This window comes from Tetrao urogallus (genome assembly GCF_951394365.1).
Source record: "Tetrao urogallus genome assembly, chromosome: 9".
NCBI classification, from domain to species: domain Eukaryota; kingdom Metazoa; phylum Chordata; class Aves; order Galliformes; family Phasianidae; genus Tetrao; species Tetrao urogallus.
This window is the reverse complement of record NC_136822.1, coordinates 21,905,638-21,921,124: the sequence shown is the minus strand read 5'-3', so window position 1 is coordinate 21,921,124 and position 15,487 is coordinate 21,905,638. Positions and strand designations below refer to the sequence as shown.

General features: G+C 44.6%; 1 protein-coding gene across 2 annotated transcripts in view; it reads left to right on the top strand.

Moving 5' to 3' along the window:
• Positions 1-14,180, top strand: part of RSRC1 (arginine and serine rich coiled-coil 1) — a gene marked incomplete at its 5' end in the record, with an annotated part of 105,652 nt that extends 91,472 nt beyond the window's left edge. For both annotated transcript variants that reach the window (XM_079539584.1, XM_079539583.1), the window contains 3 exons: positions 12,266-12,372; positions 13,245-13,391; positions 13,994-14,180. In XM_079539584.1, coding sequence (XP_079395710.1) covers positions 12,266-12,372; positions 13,245-13,391; positions 13,994-14,086 — 347 coding nt within the window. In that variant the 3' untranslated portion in view covers positions 14,087-14,180. The remainder of the gene's footprint in view (positions 1-12,265; positions 12,373-13,244; positions 13,392-13,993) is intronic.
• Positions 14,181-15,487: the final 1,307 nt, after the last annotated feature.

The following is a 15,487-nucleotide window of genomic DNA, read 5'->3' as shown; positions in this document are numbered from 1 at the left end:
TTGCCCTTCCAGCTCTGTGCTGACCCAGTGACGTGTCAGTGCCTTTCTGAGGTGGCAGCTGGTGCTGAACGATGTGCTGAGCACCTATGGGACCCAAACTTCGGTCAATTCAGCACCATTTTGCTCAGACAAAGTTCCTGGTAACGGCAGGCATATTTTGTTGCTGCAGGTCCTGCATAGGTTTAGGTAAAATGCTCAGGTCTAACAGAGTATCTGGTACCTGGAGCCCCTGCTGCACTTGGCAAAAGTAAACATAGAGGGTAATTACCTTTGAGAAATGGGAACTAATCAATGGCATTTTTTTCTGTGTTTGAAAGAGGTTGGAGGTGTTCGCATTTAATAAACTTTTAGTTTAATGATGTTTAAGAAACGGTGAAATGGATGCTCAGCTTTTTTTCCCCACTTCAAAGGGCGTTGAGCAATCATTACATCTGAAGGAAGTATTTTCCTTTATGTTAATTTTGTAATTATGTTATGTGGGGTGCACTTTAAAACTTATTACAACAGGTACGGCGGTGCTCCTGGATCCACGCGTGCCCCCACGGCAGCACTGCATTCCCACCCTACAGCAGTGCTTTCTGAGGGCTGCTGCTCATTAAGGCTAACAGGATGATGTAGGATAACGGGTTTGTGGACAGCTCAGCTTCAAAGCAGGTTTATTGCTGCTGCTGTCCCACTCCGCAGGTGGCCCCTGCCTTTGAAGTCTGTGGTTTCACTTGTGCTACACCAGGAGCACACAGAGCTCCCAGTACAGCTGCAGCAGACACTTGTTTATGAAGGAGCTCTTTTGGTCTGTAGGACGTGGACAAATCCAGGAAAGACAGTCCCAAGCTGACAGTGGCAGTGTTTCAGCTCTGGGCTGCCCCGTGCAGCCGAGCACTTGGAGTCCTCTCCTCCTTGGGAGCATACCTACTATGGCAAGCAACCTGCTTGCAAGGTGAAGTGACACTCCTCTGATTGGTCCTGTGGAGACTGTCAGCAGAGTGGTTGTGTTAACTGAGTGAGATTTGGTTGTGATTTAGAAATCTGTGATGACTTTCCACAGGGAATAAACACCAGACTGACTTTAAACAGATTGCCTTGCACTCGAAAGGCATCGCAGCATGCATGCTATTAATTTATATAAAAATACTATATACGTTATACACATACTATTTATGTATATATACACACATACACACACGTAGATATACAAATAAAACCCTGTAAAACTTGGTAGGAATTATCCAGCCCAGCTCTGCTCTGTTCTGTAACAATCATGCAGCCTCTATCTGTTGCCTTTTGGTGGCTTTCCAGGAGGATCAGGTGGAGCAAGATGACATGAATACGTGTTGCTAATGAGTTACTAACGTAGGAATTCAGGTGAATGAACTTCTTGTGTTCCTGTGTTCTTGTGAGAGAAGTCTATGTCTTGTGCTGGCTCCAGGTGGTTCAAAGTTCAAGTGATCTCTTTTTCTTACGTGCTTGCAAGATGGTCTTTGGAGTATTTCTAATTGCCATCTGATCATTTAAAGGGACTGTGGATGAGAAGAACTCTTTTCTGCTGCGGTGCTCGGAAACGATGGAGGAGAAATTCCTGCAGGTTTTTTTGCAGTTCCTAACTTCTCCCTAAGTTATTCCCTGGAGATACAGAGAGCTGCACAGCAGTGCTCCTTCCTGGGGTCCTGGTAGCCCAGTGCAGCTCTGAGTCTGTACGGCAAAATCTTTTTGGAACTGAGAAAAGCTGCCTGGTAGAATGTGATGTTTTACCTTAAAACACCTCACACCAGCTCTTCTGTCCTTGTGAAGGAAGCCATAACATCTGTGCAGCCCTCAGCTCTCGGGGTTCCAAGAGCAGTGCAGAAAATTTCAACCCTGTAGAACAGTGCCTCTCCACGAGGAATGGTTAAAAATTTCCTGATTGTTTGTTCCATGATTGTAAATATCCATGCCTACAGAGTGATAGTGTTGAGTTTACATGGAAAAGGTGCTCTTTGGATTTGTGGCTGTAATTAATTTAATTCACAATCAAAAGTGTGAATCAACCTGTTTTGGAAAAGGCGTGTGTGGTTTTCCATTGTGAGGGACTCGTTTGCTGGCAATTGTTTTGCCTGCAGTAGTTAGGAAGGCTGAAGGGAAAGCAAAAGGAAAAATGGTCAGTTAAGGGGAAAGGAACAATGGTAAGTTAGAGTGAAAGCAGGAGGAAAATTTATTAATACGCAACAGAAGAACTGTGGTGCCTTTGAAAAAGTCGTGAGGCTGCTGTGTTGTTCTGACATGAATAGAGATGCGTCCTGAAGAGAAGCTCATTGAACAAAGTCTATCAATTTGTCTGCAAGGCTGGCTACTAATTAAGAACAAAATGTTTTATTTTCAGTGGAAAATGAGTAGCTTATTAAATTGTTTAACAAGTGTGTTGGCATACCAAGCCCATGGAAGCGTCCCATGCCACGTGATCCCAACACAGTGTGGGGAGCACCAGTTCTGCGTGGCTCCATTTCTATGCTGGGTGTGCTTTGCAGGCAGTAGGTTTCATTCTGCTTTGTTTTCTGCTTTGCAGAGAACAATTTTCTGTATTTTCGGTAAATTCATTTCTATTGTGGAAATGGAAAAGAAGTGAAAAATTCTGTGTGTCTGATCATGGAGTTCACGCGGTGGTTTTGTTTCGGGCTCAACTGATCCCAGTGATTCTCTGCCTGAGAATCCTCCCTTTTACAGGTGTATCATCATCCCCGGCCCTGCGGGTGGAAATCCTATTGATGGAGTGGTGCAGATCCTGCACAGATGGGTCGCTTACAGCCGCCCTGCAGTGGAGAGCTGCTGCCTGCTGGCCCTTTCTGTCTGCTCAAGCTAGAGTTGCCTCAAATATCCCCAGATTCATCAACAAAGTGTTGTTTTGTATGAAACCAAAATTACCATCTCCCTGGTTTAGCATCCCAGAATTCTCCCTTCTATCCCTTAACATGTCGCTCTGCAGCGCAAACACGTGGGGCTGCCAGCGCACCTGCAGCAGCCGCCAGCTCTGCTCTGGAGCCACGGGAAGCATCGCCACATGCAGACCAGCAGCTGTTCCTCTGCTCATCACACTGCCTCTGCATCCCCACCCCATCACGAGGGTGTCCCAACATCACTTTTATTATAATTTTATTGCCAAATCAGGTGTGAGATTAGATGTTGGATGTTACATGTAATCTGCTCAGAAATCAAATTATGTGACCTCCAAGCCCACCGCCGCACCCTCCCGCTGCTTTGCTGCTCAATATGCAGCGTTCTGCTGTCATGAATACAAATAGAGGACAAATTAGAATCTACAGACAGCTGACCCGAGCTCCAGATTAGAGGCTGGGGGCTTGTGCTGCTTTCAGTGCTTTAATTACCATAGTCCCTATAGCCAGTTGAAGGACACGCGCAAAAATCATTTTTGTGACAAAAAAGCAAAGAAAGAAAGGGAAAGGCTCCCTCCTTCTCATTTGAATTTTTCAGTTTGATTGCATTTGCACTTCCATTGGAGCTATGCTAATTCGCTGCATGAAATTAGGTCTATTAATAAAGAATGCACTACTTTTGCAAAAGTATTTTCAACGGAGGGCTTTTTCTTTTTCTGCTTTGTTTTTGCTTCCTTCCTTCTGTTTGGGGCTGTCTGAACACAGCACCAGGGCCTTGAGGGCTTTTCCTGCCCAGCCCATTCAGGGAACTGAGATGTGCGATGAGAGCAATGCTGTGGGAGGAGGACACATCCCTGGAGCAGTCATCCCAGCACGTGGCATCACGTCCCCACGCGGCTTCGGGATCATCTGTGTGAGAGCATCATGCAGAACAGCATTTAGAAGATGATGCCCGTGTGAAACACAGGTGCCATCGAGCACGTCCTGCAATTGCAAGGAGGAGGAGGCCCTGCGAGGTGCTGAGAACAAGCCCAGGTTGTATACATGCAGCTGAGCGAGGTTTGTTCCTTTGGAATCAATCCATCAATCAGTGTGGCTGTGCTGCCTGCTCTGGGGCTGGTGCTATACCCACGCCTTCAATCCCCAATTTGCATTTTGTGTTTCTCATGCGTGCTGGCCCAGTGTTGAATTGATTAGTTATGCCTAGCTGGTAAGCAGGGAAACATTTTTATATACTCTGGGGAAATAAATTTGGCAGAAAATCAGCATGAGTAGATTTAATTATCACTCGGAGACCTTTCCCTTTTCTGGCTTAGTGATCCTGAAACTCTGTGTTTCACTGAAATCTGTGTGGACGCTAAGCTTCGCTTCCCAATTTGTTCCTCCGCGCAATGATAAGCCAAGCAATTACTGGTTTATTGATTTTTCATCATGGCAAATTTAAAGTTGATTTTTTCCTGAAAAGGCAGGGGTGATTAAGTGTTTCCCCTCGGTTTAGTACAAGAGAGCTATGTGGCAGAATCTAATATCCTGAGGTCAACCTCCGCAGGCAGATAATACGGTGTCTCGGCCACGTGTTAAGGAGAGGAATCGGGGCTACAAATGTGATAGGATATATGTGGAGACAGTTTAATTTGCTCCATTTATATGAACAAGTCATGTGGCACATGCTTGGAAAACATCATTTTGAATGGGCTTGGAAATGAAGCCCACGTGGGTGGAAGAACAGGGAATGCAAACACGAGAGGCATTAGAGCACTCTGTGCTTGGAGGGAATTGTCTTAAAACCCAAATGAAGCAACTCTTCTGTGCTTAATTCACGGGTGTTACTCAAATGTTGGTGCAGCTGTAGTGTCACCTGTATTGCAGGTTGAACCTGGTGTGAAAAAGTAAGGTAAATTCTTTGAGTCTGAGAACGATGGGGTTTGTGTCTGAGCATTGCACGGCAGTCCTGGTGTTGGGTGGCTGCTTTGGAACACGTGGACTGACAGCTTTTACATCAAAATGGAAAGTGATGCTTCCCACAACAGTAGTTTTGCTCTTTTCTAAGTGGACTTTTACAGCTCACCCCTTTCCCAGCTGCCTTTGGGATTTGTCTCAGGGACGAGGCATCCCTCATGCTCATCTTTAACCTGTTGATGTGAGTTCTGGCAGAGCCAGCGTGCCACACGGTTGGGTTTCCTCATGACAGGGCCACGCATGGAGCATCCTGCTTCACTCTGCACTCTTTTGGTGACAGCCAAAAGCTGCACCTCGGTGCCAGTGGTATTACAGACGGCATCTGAATCTGCTACAAATGATTTGATTGCATGAGGTCAGGCCGTCGGGCTGTAATAAGTTAAAGTGCTTTACTCACTGATACAGAAATATATTAAGATGCCCTTAAGTTCATTAGTTATTGCCTTAGGTCGCAGTTGATGTCCAGTAAATTTTACTGAAGTTCATTGCTATGGCAGTGGAGTTAGCTCAGGCTGGCTCTGTGTCACTCAGTGTAGAGGCTAAGAAAGAAGCCCCCTCCTGACTCCAGCTGTTTGCCCCTGCGAGGCGCAGGCCGTGGCACACTGGGACTGTGGAAGTGCTGAGCTTCCTTGTGTGGCACAGCTGTAGAATAGTGCAGGATGTGATTCAGGAAAGCCAATGACTGAAAAAAATTCAGTGCAGCACATTAGGAAGAACATCCAGAAGTGAACAAAGTGTATGCAGCATAACGTGGATGCGTGGACGCGGGCCTCCGTGTCGGCCATCTCACAGCAGGGCTGTGCTCTTAGGGGCAACTTGCACTCTGCAGGTGTGCAGTTTTGTGGAAAGCTTTGTTTAGAAGCTTTGTTTTTTTACCCTTAACTAAATGTATTTAAATTAGTAGGAATTGCTCTGACCAGCAGTAAGGCATAACTTGCAGATAGTTCTCCTGTTTTCAGAAGTGTATTAGTGATGATTCCAGAAATGGCAAAGAGCATAGCACGTAAGCATAATTTTTTACCATAAGTCACAGAATCCTCATAGAACCACAGCACAGTTGGGTCAGCAGAGCACACAGAGCCCCCAGCATCAGCCATGCTTGTGCCTGCGTGGAGTGAACTCACTGCTGCTCTTCTGCAGCATTATGAACGTACATATTTCACCTGGAAGGTGCAGTGTTTCGTTTTAATCCTTGAGTTTGCATATGAATAGTCCAAGATTTGGCTTTATTGCACGCATTAGCTGGAAAGCTGTGGAGCAGAGCATTGCACAAAGGCTGTGCGTGATGGCTGCAGAGAAATTGCAGTGCACCTTTATTTGAAGGAAAATGGATTAAAACCAACAACTTCCCTTATCATCTGTGGAAGTGTCTTGTTTTTCGTCTCTGTTAAAATGCAAAGCAGCATTTGTCTGTTTTCATATGCATTTATGGAGGGAAGAAATTAGGTGGATTTTCTTCAGGCTTGAAGCCCATTAACATGTGGGATCCATTAAGGGTTAGGATATCGGCGAGATGTGCCTAAATATTAAAATCACTTTGCAGCTGGTATCTGAGCATTTCAGTAAGCACAGCAGGTATAATTAGCGTTTTATTTATGCCTCTGTGAAGATGAAGAGCTCCATGGGTAGATGATGATGATTTAAAGCTGAAACCCCAACTGACAAAGTTGTTTCCTTTTCCTCCTGTCCCCCAAAGAAAAATGCTCTGCTCCCTATTATGGGTGTATCATCAGCATCGTGTTAAAAACAGTTATTTCAAATCCCTTCAGAGGTAGATTTTTAGATGAAGAATTGGCACCAGAGTTTCTGTTGCATGGCTGCTCTGGAAGGGGTGGTGGGGCTGGGGTTGGGCCTGTAAAAACCAGCACAGATTCGGCTTTTAGCTACTTCCATTCTGCAAGTGGGAATACAGATGAAGTTGTGCTCTCTCTCATGGGGTGATTTATTAATTCTTTTATAAATTAAAGGTCTGGAAATTGTCTTCAAAGTTTAAGACAGACAAAAAATAAAAATTGCTTCTGTATTTCATTAACGTTGCGTATTTTACTGTCGTCTTTATGGCATTTATTTGTGCTAAAGGATAAGTCTGAGACAAGCATCAGTTAAGGTAATGGGATTGTAAAGCAATCACATAATTAGTTATCTGACTTCAATCATTTACAACAAATTTATAGCTACCTATTGAAAAGCTGCTTCTGGAAGGGAAGATAAACAAGGGCAGGAGACGGAGTGCAGGGCAATGGGCTGCTCCATTCCTGTTCACTTATTTTCTCCATTTAAAAGAAGACAAAAGAAAACCAAAAGCCACACAAACACAGCTCCCTTCTCCAAAAAACGCAGCACAGAAACCCACAGAATTCTCCTGAAAGAAATATAAAGCGTGATTATCCCTTAAATATTTCACTTAAATTCTGAGGTTTGGTCTTTAAATTTCCATTAATTTTCACTGTTTGCTCTGTTGAGGTTTTCATTTGTCAAAATTGTTAGCTCATGGGTATTAGTTACGCAAATATTGATGTGTAGCTTTGGCCTGTTCGCTATCAATTGAAATCAGGAAATCAATAGACTTAATAGCTCCTCATTACCCAGTTGATGCATTTGCAGAGCTGAGCTGAGCACTGTCAGCGAGCGATCAATTCGGTCACCAGCTCTTACGTGGTCACCACTGCGATGGGCTCCATGCTGCTGGCTGTGTGCTGGGCACAGTCCTTCCCAACCCCCAGTGGGGCAGCCCAGAGCTGGGGCAGTGGAGCAGCACGGCTCCTGCATGCTGGGAAACAGGGGGCTGCACAACTTGTGTAGCCTGAAGGTCGCTCCTCAGGTGGCTGTGGCACTTAGAGTGGTTTCATTGTAGGTACGAGCCCTTACCAGGTGGAAAATGATGCAACAGTGTGCTAGTTTGTCCAGTTGTGAGTTGTCAAGTTTTAAAGTGAATCTAAGTGAAAGGTAGGCAGCCTTGCAAAGGTGGGCTGGATTTTGGGAGAGAGGCATTCCTTTGCATTCATACATGTTTGTAATGTGCAGGACTTGTTGTAAAGGCAGGATGTGCGATGCCTTGCTGATGCAGTGCGATTCTATGATGAGCACACAGCAGCTCCTTCTGATGCCCTCTGTGTCCATACTGTGTATGGATGGGGTCTGAGCAGATCCTGCCTAAGTTCCATGCTGCCCTGGATCTTCAAAGAGCCTCTGGGTAATGGAAACCTACTGGCATGGTAAGTTGGCACTAGATCCAAGATCACTGAGCTATCCGGTGATGCAGCTAAAAGGACCTTTTAGACTCGAACTGCAGTCACACAGAAAGATCCACGTTTGGTCCAAGCCCACGTGCACATCATTGCACTGCATCTAAAAGTGCCAAAGTTCCAAGCACCGAGCAGCAAAGTGTTTGCTGGTGAATAATTTTTAGTCTGGTGTTATTGCGATAAAGTTGTGTCATTCACTTTAAGTATTTTTCTTTCCTGGAAATCAGTTATTAAAATCAAAGAAAAAAATCCAGACACTTGGTAAACATGTAAGATGAGTGAAATACAGGCTAACTTAATGATATTTAAGATGATATACATAATTATAACAGAAAGGTCAGGGTAGGTGGCAGTTTTCCCAAGTATATGGAGTGTCAGAAAAATCCCCAAAGCGAATGTTTTAATTGAGTTATGTTTTCTTTCCTTCGTGCTGAAGCATTAAGGCATTACCCCATTCCTGGGCTGCGCTCCTATAATTTCACGTGGCAAAATTCCCAGCTCTGCATTTTGACAGTGAAACCACATCATGTGTAGGCTCCTTCCAGGAATGAAATACAACTTTGTGTTTGTCTCCAAATCATCACTTTCTTTTTCATTTTAAACCAAAATATATTTAATGTACAGGAAAATAAATTTTACAAGGGTGAAGATGAAGCGAACGCCATTTCTGAAGTGTGAGAGATCTGTGAAAAGCAGTGAGCCAAACAGCTGTGACAGAAAGAAGGGAGAAGTGGATGGAGGAGAGCCAGTGAGACACAGGCAGACTGCGTGGGGTGGGGTGGCCCCGTGGGAGCAGCAGTGGAGGCTGTGGGTCCCCGGCTCCCCCCTTTCACACCCTGCCTCCGGGGCTTGTACTGAGGGAGCAGGGGTTGGCAGAAGGGGTTGAGCAGTGTTGTTGCCCACTTAGATTTGGTGTTTGTGGGCAGAGTGCAGCTTACAGCAGGCAGTGCCAAAGAAGCAGAACACTGGGCAGGAGCCTTTTAGCCTTCGTTGGCACCAAGGCCTTTTGCCAACAGGAGATGGCCCTGGGGGGCTCCATGCTGGAAAGTAGGGAAGGTGACCTCCCTGTACCTGTTCCCCAGAGGGGTTGTGTATTAGAACTGTTTTCTCCAATAGCAGTTGGAAGGAAGTAGGTTTTCCCATTTCTGCAGAAATTGGGGGGAAAATGTGGGGTTAAACATTGTGACCTTTAGGTGAATTATTGCAAGTTTTCTGTAAGATCTCTGCTTCACTCAGTGTTGCTTCATCTCAGACAGCCTTTCCTTAGCAGGAGCCAGTAACTCACTTCTCATTACTCAGTGTGCAGATCTGTACTGCTGCTATCCAAGCGTCATCTTAGAGTGTTGTCAGGAACTTCTGCCCAGGCTGCTTTAGGGCTCACCAGGCTCTGAAGGGCCGCATGAGTTGGTGCCTTTGTGACAGTGGTGTGCAGTGGGTGCCCGTTGGCCTTGGCAGGATGTGAAGAAGGGAGCAAGGACAGAGGTACAGCGGGCATCAGGTGGGGAGAGCTTGAAAGCAGAGCACGCTCCTCAGTGCTATGGATTGTATCCGATGCTTTCTGTACCCCAACACAGCTCCATCTTTCATTTAGCCACTTACTTTGTATTCGGTGTTTGAGGGTAACCAGGGTGGTTCTCACTCCCGTGCACTTCCCCTGACGTGGTGCTGAGGATCAATAGGTGCACTGGGATACGAGCGTGGCGGTCACTGCAGCAGCCGGCAGCACTGCGCAGCGCTGGGAGCTGCTCCAGCACAGAGCTCAGAGCACAGCTTGTGCTGCCACTGCTGGTGGTACCTTGTGCTGGGCAGGGCCCAGCTCTGCTCCCTTGGTGCCTGCAGTGGGGAGCAGTGGGTGTGGAAATAGTTTTATTTGTCTGAAAGCCTTCGAGAGACTCGGAGAAGTTCAATATAGACAAATTGTTACATATTAAGCGTATGCGTAATATATCCACTCGTTAGTTTGTACATACAATACAGGGGTTATTTGGGATGCAGATACATAAAAGATAGAAGAACCCAGTAATTGCCTTTAAGATCAGAGCACAAAGCATTACCTTGGATTTTACAAGGCCAGCGAGCAACAAAAGAGCAGTAATTTATGAGCTCAGCGTAAAAGAATAGCATAATTGCATTAAAAATTAATGCTAATGAACACTAAAATGGGGAAGGTGGTTATGATGAAAGTTTGTATTCATCTTCCCTGGTTTGAATGATGGCTAGTGGCTTGATTAATGGCTTAATTTCTATCAATTAGCAGGGAAAAATCTCCTACGAGACAAGGGTAAATTGCGCATCGAATTACATATCTTGCTTTTGTGCTGAGAAAAGAGAGCTGCGTGCCTCCAACGTGGGCTGCAGTGACAAATGCAGCGTGCCCTGCTCTGGCTGTGGGGGCTCGGGTGGGGGCACTGGCTGCACTGCCTGCCCCACTGCCTGCCCCCCGCACCCTGCCCAGCACTGCTGCCTGCCCCTGCACGAGCCCACCTCGGCTCTGCCCTGGGTGCTTGTGAATGCCTGAGGAGGCTGCAGAGTTCAAGTGGGCTTGGGAAATGGGGGGGGAGGTGAATGTGCATGCAGAGCATAGAGCAGAAATCCAGGTGTTCCCAGGTCATGTATTTCTGGATTCCTCGTTGTTGTCTGTTTGATTTTACCCCTGGTACTTCTGTTACCAAAGAGAGATGCTGCTGTGCAACCTTGTTTACTATGAAAGATAGATTATGTGGTCATAATATGTTAAAGCAGTGCAATGTAAGCACTCATACTTACAGCTGGACGTGAAGAACACAAATTAGCATTAAAACCTCTCCCTGGCCACAGCAGCTCAGTGTGGAGCCTTGCCTGGGGATGCTGCCACTTTGGGTGGAGCCATGGGTAAAGCAAGGGGATGGGGATCTTTGTCTGCAGTGGTGGTGTTTGCTCTGCTGTCTGTTGGGGTCTTCTACCTGTCAACTCGTGAGAAAAAGAACAAAATAAATTGCAACTCTTCTTCTGGAATGGCCTATCTGTAAGACGCGGCCCCAACGATCCCGACGCAGTAGTTAGCTTGTTTTGCTCACGGTAGCACAGTAGAAAGACTTGCTGGGCAATGAGGTAGTATTGATTTCTTTTTTGTCTGTAGCCTCTCAGCTTTCTGACTCCATTATTCTTGATTTTACTATGAAATGCATATCCTTTCTACTGACATCTGACAAACAACACATGGAAGTCATTTTATCTACCAATAATGTGTTTGTCAAAAAATATCACGCACTAATGGGTTATGCTTCCTCCAGTCCATTTTCCCAAGTTAATGTCACTGATGTAATTCTCAACATTTAGTGATTTTTGCCCTTAATAATTTGTCATCCCCACCGGTCTGAGTAAGACCCGGACAGAACACAGTGACAGGCAGAGAGCAGCTGATCCCAAATCCATTCTCCTGTCTGCATTTCTGACCCGACTACCAAGTGCCCCCGAGCTGGAGCACCCTGGTGAAGGAGGATTTCCTCTCTCTGGCAAGGCATTGGCCTGTTTGTTTTTACACTTCCTATGGGACTGTCAGAAATCTTTTTTTAAAATAGAATTCCTCAGCAGCAGGCCAGCAGGGCCAAAATAAAAGCATGCAGTGAAAAAAAGGAATGAAGATTCAGTTGTCACTACAGTCAGACATAGAGGTAGAGATGAGATTAACTGAGCTGCAAATCTGAAGAAGCAGAAACTGAAAGTAAAGTAAATACTCTTTTTGGTCAGATGTATTGTAATGAGCAGGCAGCACAGAGGTGATAACTTAGCTTGCAATGAGAACACAGGGCAAGGCTCGTTGCTGTGGACATCCACAACTGAAGCCAAACTCCCCTCGATACCAGCAGAAGCAGTTGTGCTACTTCATGCAGATTGGGCTCCCTGAAGTATTGGCTCTGGCCACAAATCCTCACCTGCAGGAAGTTCTCATGCCATAAATCTAGTGACTGTACTGCAAGGACTTCTCTCAAAATTCTTACATTAACATCTTGAATGTTGGCATGCATTTCAGCAGTGCCAATTCACTGTTAGCTGTACTAAAGAAGAAAGGTTTTGTGTCTTCTTTGTAAAACAATCTTGTAGGCTGCATTGCAAGCAGTGTATGCTGTGGTAAAATACAGTGAGTGCATTGCTTTGGCACAGCATTTATTGCAGGCTTACAGTAATGTATACTGACACTACACCTTCTTTTTGTAGACCAAGCCACCCTGGTAGAGCAAGTGAAACGAGTGAAAGAAATTGAAGCTATTGAAAGTGACTCCTTTGTTCCACAGACATTCAGATCAAGTAAAGAAGTCAAAAAGGTAAGTTTGCAAAGTCCTTTCTTGGTGCATAATCCCTTCCAAGTCAGGTGGGAGCTATGCCGTGAATACGATTGATGAAGGAGCGTCAGAGCTGACCTTCCTTAATGCCACCACCGGAATCAGCTTTTGACAAGGTCCTGTGTTGCTGTGTGGGTGAAGGAAGGATACCTTTAAGCATGCAACAATGAAATGCAGCTGCTTTGATAGTGTGACTGTGCTGCACAACTCCGATTTTAAAGTCTTTTAAAATTGTATGCAGTCATGAAGATGTTTTTAAAGAAAAGCAGAAGAACTAAAATGCAAAAGTAATCAGGCATTTACGTTGTAGTTAAAGGTAGAGATCAGTATATTTTATTCTGCTTAGCTGGAATCAGAGTTCAAGCCCATGTTTACTCACTGAAACAAAATGGCATTGTTTTCAGACAGCTTTTGAAAACCTAATGTGAGACGTCCACATTTCAGGACTTTATCAGCATTTGGCTGCCGGCTCTTCTGCAAACTCAGGCCCTGCTTTGGAAGCACGCAAACAAAGGGTTGCTTCAGTTTTCCCACCTGACAACAAAGCGTTTTGAATCACCGCTGTGCGTTTCCCTGAGAACATGCATTTTCTTTTCAGAAATATCCGAGAAGTTCACACCGCTTCTTCAGAAAGCGATCCCACAACCTAAACTCTGCCACTGCCCTTGGCAGTACCTTCTTCCACTCTGTGTGTCTGTGAGTCCGTGCCCAACCCGTGCATGCTGAGAAGCATTCGCAGGAGGATCTTTCTGTGGGCATGTGCTGCAGTTCAAAGAAGGCTGAATGCTCGGCTAAGATGCTGTCGTGTGTGGGAGTCCGAGGATGAAATGCTCACTGTGTTTCTTTCTTTTTAGTCAGTAGAGCCTCCCGAACTAAAGTACGAACCTGTAACTATAGGAGCAGGATCTGTCGAAGCATCTGCCCCCGAAAAAGAAACAGTGCCTGCCAGTATTCCTACTGCCATCAAATACCAGGATGATAATTCTTTAGCACATCCAAATGTAAGTGTGGTGATATTTTTCTTTCAGAACAACACAGCCCATTGAATGTGGCCAGGTTCACGAGCCCTCACAACAGCCGTGCCATGCTGCTCATCAATTAGTCTGTGGTCTGAAGAGTATTTACCAGTGGGCCACTCACTGGCTCAGAACAGATTACTTTCCTTGCATAATCCAACGGAGAAGAATTACAAACAAGGAGCTTCCTTTGGCTAAAAGACAAATGGATACAAGTGCAACACTTTTGTTTTGTATTTTCACTTGTATTTTAGCTGCTTTTTTTTTTTTTTTTTTTTTTTTTTTAAGAATTAGGAAGTTAAAAATGATTTGCCATAATTAAACTAATGCAAATTGCAAATAATGGATATGGCTACCAACAGTGTGAGACCACCAACAGATTCACTGTTTAAGGGGGAGATTGAAGCTAGACCATGTTGGCTTTCAAAAACATTGACATCTCAACCTTGACTTCTGTATTTATGTCAGTATTTTGACCCCTATATGTAGCTGGGCTTCTTAGCACTGACGTTTCATGTATGTATTTCAACACATTATAACAAATTGAAGTTGTGCCTACTTTTGTTCTTCTCCCCTTCATCTCTCAGCTGTTCATTGAGAAGGCAGAAGCAGAAGAGAAGTGGTTCCAGAGGCTGATTGCTCTGCGGCAGGAAAGGCTGATGGGCAGTCCGGTGGCCTGAGCAAACTGCTGCAACCATCCAGTATGAGTTCTGTGAGCGCTGTGAAATCCCACCGTCAGATTGTTCTGTTTTTGTCTTTTGAGAGGATTTTAATAGTCAGTAGGAGTTGTACAGAGAATAAATATTTCATCTGAATACACATAACGTTCCATCCTGTGCTTTTTCCCTAGCTCATTGCTGCGTTACTTGGGTTGCTGAGAAGGGAAGGCTATGATAGCCGTGTAATTTGCTTTTTTTTAATACTGGATTCCCCTTGGGTGCAGACTTGACAGCCCAAGGAGACGTAATTTTATACTTCCCAATCCCCCCCAAATATATAACCATGTAGCAGTTTAAAGATAAATGAAAAAAAATAAGACTGTCAAAGAAAGTTCAGATTTACCAATGCTCAGACAGTTGCAGTACAAATGATACCACCCTGGGCCATTAGATCTTTTGCAGCTGAAGAGGATTCAGGGCAAATTATATTGCTGTTATCTCTTCTTCCTTCCACTCAGCCGTACGGGAGCAGTGTTTGAATCCTGAACATCTGTGGGCAGTCTCAATGCCGAGGGGCCTCCTGAATTGATGCTCTCGCCCGCCTGCCTCTCACCTCCTACCTCGCTTTTGGTGGTCTTGAGTGGAAAGAAATGCTGTTCCAAATTTTCCTGAGTGTCTACCCACTGCTGTCAGCATCTTGGAGTTTATTTAAGGAAAAACGATGTTATTCTTTTAAATAAACGTGTTACATTTTCAGCAGTTCTCAATAGCTGTATTTCCTACGCAATTTTAAGCGTATTAAAATGATTGATATGCAGTAAAAGACAGTTTTCTCTGCATTCTTCATGGGCAATAATATACAGATTGTGTCTATTGATGCAGACCTTTGTTGAAAAGAATAATGGCATGCAGAGAGGCTGTTCTCAGTGCCTGAAGTTTCCGTTTGTTCAAGTGTGTCTTTAAAATAATGCAAGATGAGTCAAATTGGACCGTATCAAATAAATATAGTTACCAAAAAAATCTGTCCACCATCTACCTGAATCCGAGAGAGAAATAACATAGGAACGTATTTATTTTGGGCTGTCTAGCACATCTGTGAAAAAACCATTATATTGGTAGGAGACTGAAATAAGCCTGCAACTTCTGGACATAAATATCTCAGGGGAAATTACCTACATCAGCTCTCCTTTGTGAATGAAGAAATTAATAAGGTTTGTGTTTGTTTGGGTTTTTTTAAGTTTACTATTCCTAAGTGGAGGGAGGAAGATTCTGGAAATGTACTTCGATCATCTTCTTTTTGTTGAGATCATTGATGTAATGAGAAAATGTATTAAATTTGCACTTCACACATTTTCAATTTTTCATTATGAATGGTGTGGGTTTTGCTTGATTCCACATTAAAAGGGCGATCTGCCTGCAAGA